Below are 6,000 nucleotides of genomic sequence, written 5' to 3'. Positions count from 1 at the left end.
GGGGGGGGCCAAGTTGAGCAAGACAGACTGCAATCCTTCCGGGCGGATCGGGGATTACCACACGGAGCGGGCGACGGAGTCGTCCGGGCTTGGGCTATTGAATGCGCAATCCACGATTAATAAGGTGTCTAGAATCTAGACGGCGCGCAGAAATGTCGGTATCGCGGGATTGAGTCCGTACTAAGCAGGACCGGCAGCGACACGTGGAAGAGCTTGGTGAGTCGAGGTGTGGATGACTCGATGTCTGCCACGGCCGGGCCGGAGGGCGAGGGCGTTGGACGGCAAAAAGTGGGCGAGGGAAGAGTCGACAGGTGGGAGAGTTGTCGCGGTCGGTGGTGCCAGCTGGTGTAAATGCAGTTGCAGTTTCCGTCGCACCCAAAGTGATTTGGCGATATATGGGGCAGGTGCAGGCAAGCTCAGGTTGTGCATGAGGTGTAGGCAGGTGCAGATGCAGTTGGTGCAAGTGCAGGAGCTGGAGGCTGGAGCTGGTCAGGTGTGTGCTTCGTGCCTTTCCTTCTCAAGTCGGCGGCAGAGGGGGGCAAAATGCGTGCGGCGACCGGGCGGGATTTGTAAGGAGAGGGCGACACGGTCAACAGTTTGAGTACGAAGTAGACATGGAAGGGCGGGGGAAGGCAACCTGCGGATCGTTCGATCGTGACAGGGCTAGGACGGCACGCAGCAAAAAGCCAGGCAGGTACAGCAGTGCTGCGTGGGATGCTTTTTTTTCTTTTCCCCCCTCCTCGCCTCGTTCGCACTTTGCCTTTCCCACCAATTCCCTCTCTCTCGGGAGTTGAGATGGAGAAGGTGCATCCACGGTGAGTGTGTTCCGGGGTGAAGGGCAAGTGGAGACGATAGTGGAGAGGATTCCTTGACGACGACAGAGTTTGCCAATCGCATTGGGGAGCGGGACCTTAGCTCGCAAACGATTCGCTCGAGGGTGTGAGTACGTACCGAATTCCTGGCCCTATGAGAAAAACATGCGCACAGTATTATGGCTGGCTGGGCCGGTCTTTGAACAGGGATGCAGCGCTGTAAACTTCGCAAGATCGCACTGTACCCAAGGCACACCCTGGTCCTTCTCCCCCGTTCCTGACTTGGCCTGACACGACCCCAACCGTCGCTCGCCTGGCATACGTAAGGTACCTTTAGTAGGTAGTCGTGGCACCCACCATCCACGAATGGAAAGCACCTCACCTCGTGCATGGACCCTGCCCGCCGTTCGTTCTTGCTGCGGTCGCCGTCTGCTCGCCGTCTGCTTGCCGTTGGCGCCGCGTCCCTAACCCGAAGGCAGAGCCCGAGCATGACTTTTTGACGTCAATTACTCGGCTTCTCTCCGCAACCTTCTCAATGTCCCTCCCCATCAAATGTCCGGATGGCCACGCCTCCCTGTTCTAGAAACTCAAGAGGCAGCTCCAAACGGATGCCGGCACGACTAGCAGCAGCATCAATCCAGCGATGCCAGCGATGCCAGCAGCTCCAGGCCTCTTCGGTCCAGCAACAGCAACATGGAGCTTGGGCAATACGTCTCGACTTCACGACTCATTATCTGCTCCACCTCACCTACCCGAGCAAGAAAGACTTGATTGGTAGCTCTCTATTGGCGTCTAAGCTTCGCGTTTGACATCACCCCTCCATCTCACTCTACGTCCACTCGTACCGAAACTTTTCTCGCCCAAAAATGTGTGTTCTTATCAGGATGCCATCTTATCTCAGAGTGTCCGATGGACCGACCATCAAAAAAGCTTCAGCCTACCGATGCTCAATGAGCCGTTCCTAGTTCCTTCCCAGCGAGCTCTGTAACGAGGGGAGAGCAAATTTGCTTACACAAGGCTGGATGGCACGCCTCTGTATCAAACATCGTCGGACCAACATGCTCGCTTGGACGTCTGGCAGAGCATCTCGAACCTTGACGCGACCAACCAAAACCTCCATCCCGATGCCCTGCAGTCTGCCAACCTACAGCCAAGCTCCGAGTCAGGTCCCATAAAATCGCGAGGGCGCTCCATCCTGGTCACTCCGCCCCGCACCCCGCCTGCCGTTCACACCCCCATGCGGCACCCGCAAACATGCTCAAGACGCACGGGACCTCCCACCTGTCGTCGCCTCAACTGGTGAATACGACGTTGTCAGCGGGCTTGGTGTTGACGGTCAACGAACTAGACGACTTGTCAGCTTTGGATCGGCGGGTTCCCAGGTTCAACTGGCTTGTCACTTATCACTGTCGTAAATGGGACCACTCACAAGATGTCGGGTCGGGAGTAACTGCCGATGGGGTCAAAGTCCAGCTGCAAGTCGCCGTTAGTTTGGAATCTATCTCATGACTAGCGGAGGATCTCAACCCGTGTCAGGGAACTCGCCTTGGACTCCGTCAGGTCGGCCATTCGGAGGTCGGCATAGACGATCTCTTCCTTGTCCCACACCGGCTCGGCAAGGAAAATTCCCAGCGGCCCGACGATGCATGTGCCACCGTGGTTGAGAATGTCATCCGCTTCCCATTGTGCTCCGTCAGGTCGCCGGTCGGGATGCTCAGCCGTAAAAGGCGGATAGTCGGGTGGAAAGTCCGATACCTTGCAGAACGAGTTGACAGACACTACAAAGCAACGCCCTTCCTTCGCAATATGCTGCATCGATGCTGTCCAGGTGGGCAGATCATCCGCGTGGGGCGCCACGTAAATCCTATCAGATGTGGGTTTTCAACGTCAGCAATTACTTCTCTTCTCAATGCCAACTGGAGTCTACTTACTCGATGCCTTGTTGGTACATTGCCATGCGAGCTGCCGGCATATAATTCTCCCAACTGTGTCGACGTCAGTGTGTTTATTCCACCATTACCCGCGGACAGGAGCAGCCAACCAGATCAGGCTTCCGACTCTGCCAACGTCCGTTGACTTGACCAGCAGGCCATCTCCGGCGCCTCTACCCCATACAAGTCGTTCTGCGGCCGTCGGAATCAGCTTGCATTTGTCAGTCCCGAATTTTCTTCAATGATGCGGCGGTGTCACCTTGCGACGCTTGTACACCAGCTTTCCCTCACCGTCGAGAAGCAGCGCGGTGCAATACAGCGTGCCGCCCGCCTTTTCGATAATTCCTATGTGGAGGAGGACGTTGTTTGCCTTTGCCGTCTCAGACAATCTGTCGAAAGCAGGAGAGGGAATCTCGACGGCCGAATCGCTGTACTTGGCATACCACTGGCGCCCTGAGCTTGAGAGATTAGCGGCGCCCTCTTTCCATCTCGGCAGTGTCCTGGGGCCTACCTCGCGGCTCTCGCGCGCCAATTGTCGTATCAAACGCGTATCTCCATGGATAAGCAGACAGGAACCCTTCACTTCATGCTTTTAGCGGCGACAACTTTCCGAAACCAAAAGCATTGTGTACTCACGGGAACACAACAAGATCTGCGCCAGCTTGGGCAGCTTTCTCCGTCAGCTTACTCAGCTTCTGCAGGCTCTTTTCCAGGTCAAAGGAAACAGGTGCGGCTTGGACAGCCGCAACCTTGACGATAGAACGAGTCGAGCCCATTTTGATTATATACAAATTGACAACTTTGGCAGCTCCCAGGTTTGACGGCTATAGTGCCAGCTGTCGTGGCTTTTTAACGACCTCTCTGCGTGGCCCATTATGACTCACGGTACGAAAAGGCGTCGTTGTCACTGGATGGTCTCACTATCTGTTGAGATGGACCATGTGGAAGTGTGCATCCGGGATACTCCGGGAAAGAGGCCCTGCGATGGCGCGGAATCTGGATCGTCGGGATTGTGACTCAAATCCCGGAACATCTTCAAACGCCGGTCGATAAAGTTTGAGATGGCAATCCGCCAACGACCCCTTCATCCGTAGATGAAAGTGGCATGCGAAACACTGAAGCAGTCAGCCTTTGGTATGAAGCGACCAAGATGCGAAACTGCGCTATGGAGGAGGTTGGCCGTGGGCTACTTGAGGCGTCCTTGCCCCCTGGTGGCCGACGGCATTTGCTTACCATGAGAAGCAGCTATTGCTTGGTCTTTAAGCCATAAAGAACAAGAGAAAATCTTTATTCAATCTTGCAACATACCGAATATCTAGAGGCAAGTTTGTCTGATCAACTTTGAAGAAGAGGCCTCTGCCAGCCGCCAACCACATATATCCACTCAAATAACATCGACTCTTCGCCGTTTGCAATACTATCGCCACCGGCGACCGCACTATCACCACGACTTGGACTTCCAACTCACTTGGTATTCTATCCAGATTTTTGAAAGCTCGTAAAATGGCTCTATGTTAGTTGTCACCGAATCTAAACACGGAAATGATGTTCTCTGATCAAATACAATCACCAGTGCTCGATTCCCATCCGAATCCCGACAACTTCTACGCCCGACTCATCCGAGGCCAGAGATTCGCTGTTATTCTATGTTTCCAGGGATCAGGAGAAGAGCCCTTTGACTGTCCAATCGCATAAAAACATCCGTAGCGGCCGTCGTTGGAGGCTCTATGGGTGTATAGCAAACCTGGAATGGCCTCTCTTTCCACCAACAAGTTTTGTCCGAAACTTCGTTCCTATTGCCACGGCTGTCGATTCTTCTTCCTCGGGCATATCATGGGCTGAAACCTTACGACAGCGCATCTACTCTGACCGAAGTACGATGATGGATACTACAGGCTGACACCAAAAGGCTAGCCTGCGGTGGTGCCTACTGCAGCTCGGATGATTGCCACATTGACTTATCGTTCTTCTACGAGCTTCGACAGTCGCTTCGGAAGAAAACCTCCACGAAATCCCACCATACCCCATGAAATACCTTTGGACCTCTCGGGGACAGATACGTCGATTTTTGGAAATATCAAAGCCTAAGAGAGACAGAAACCCAGAGCGGAAACAAGATTCGTCATTTTCGGCCAAGGAGTTCCTGCATACCAAGGAGAGAAGTTCATCAACCGGTTTGACGCCAATTGCTACTTGTACATCACCAAATTATGGACAGTCACGTCACCTATTGCCGGACGCATTCATCCGAGGACGGCTACTTGGCAGAATTCTTGTCGAAAGCACCACGGAAAGCTTGACGGGCGTGGTTGAGGATTGGCAGAGCCGCGTAGCTCAGACTTTGTGTATGTCAAAGTCCGAAGTGAGGGGTTTCCTCCCGATGGATGATTCGCCAGCCAAAGCCGTTGTCAGCCTTTCACAGCGGTTTTGCAATGTTGAAGAACACACTTGATGCAAACAGAGACTTTCCTCCTGCTTGCAGATGGTTTTAATGCGCTTCACTTCTACTTGCAACATCATACATCGAGAATTTATGGGAAACTGGATGACAGCTTAAACGGAGATCTTTTAGCCTGCAGAGAAGCGTGGTTGCGAGGCTTTCTCTTTGGACACAGAGTCTCGAACATCAATCGAATGTATAGCCATGCCATTACAACACAAAGTGCCGTTCAGATTACTCAGGAGACTTGCAAACCAATCGAATGCACCTTGTGACAAGAAATTATCAACTTTACCACAATATGTTCCAGGAACATCATTCTTCAGTCCCATCTCCAAAACGTGCGTCGTCCATCATGCCGAGTTAAGATGATGGGAACGGGCGGCCAATGCTTCAATACAGTGTGAGTTGAAAAGCACACAACCCGTCACTGGCCGGCGCCGGTGCTATAACGTCCAGCTGCAGCCGGACCCAGCATTGTCACTTTGAATGTGTCCGAGCTGGTAGAACCCCCCTTGTTCAGCGGACCTGCAGTGTTCTCTGTATGCAACGGGAGGAGCCGACGGAGAATGCTTGTCAGCTAGGCCCATCCGAGCAACTTATTGGCTGGCCGGAGGGGGTTTGATGTGCGACATGCCCGAGGATCAATCACCGCTGATGTCACTTACACAACCACAGACATGGCGGCGGCCGAAGATGTCATCCCACATTTGGCCTGGACTTCGCGCCGGAAGAACCCCTTTATACTTTGAGCTCACGCCAAAGCTAGGAACACAGCTCCAGAACTCATGGAACGAAGCCTTTTTGCGCAGTCGCC

The 6,000-nt window shown here is 53.6% G+C and overlaps 1 protein-coding gene across 1 annotated transcript; it reads right to left on the bottom strand.

Annotated features, from left to right (window-relative positions):
- Positions 1 to 2,104: 2,104 nt before the first annotated feature.
- CORC01_03835 (carbon-nitrogen hydrolase) lies at positions 2,105 to 3,519 on the bottom strand (the record flags this gene model as incomplete). Its single annotated transcript, XM_022615484.1, has 8 exons — positions 2,105 to 2,156; positions 2,242 to 2,285; positions 2,340 to 2,676; positions 2,744 to 2,797; positions 2,854 to 2,954; positions 3,003 to 3,196; positions 3,255 to 3,325; positions 3,380 to 3,519. 8 exons carry the CDS (start codon positions 3,517 to 3,519, stop codon positions 2,105 to 2,107), a joined length of 993 nt encoding a protein of 330 aa, XP_022478149.1.
- Positions 3,520 to 6,000: the final 2,481 nt, after the last annotated feature.

Source organism: Colletotrichum orchidophilum, assembly GCF_001831195.1.
Source record: "Colletotrichum orchidophilum strain IMI 309357 chromosome Unknown Scaffold_23.1, whole genome shotgun sequence".
In the NCBI taxonomy this organism is placed as follows: domain Eukaryota; kingdom Fungi; phylum Ascomycota; class Sordariomycetes; order Glomerellales; family Glomerellaceae; genus Colletotrichum; species Colletotrichum orchidophilum.
The sequence above is the reverse complement of the archived record's forward strand: the minus strand, read 5'-3'. Positions and strand labels throughout refer to the sequence as shown.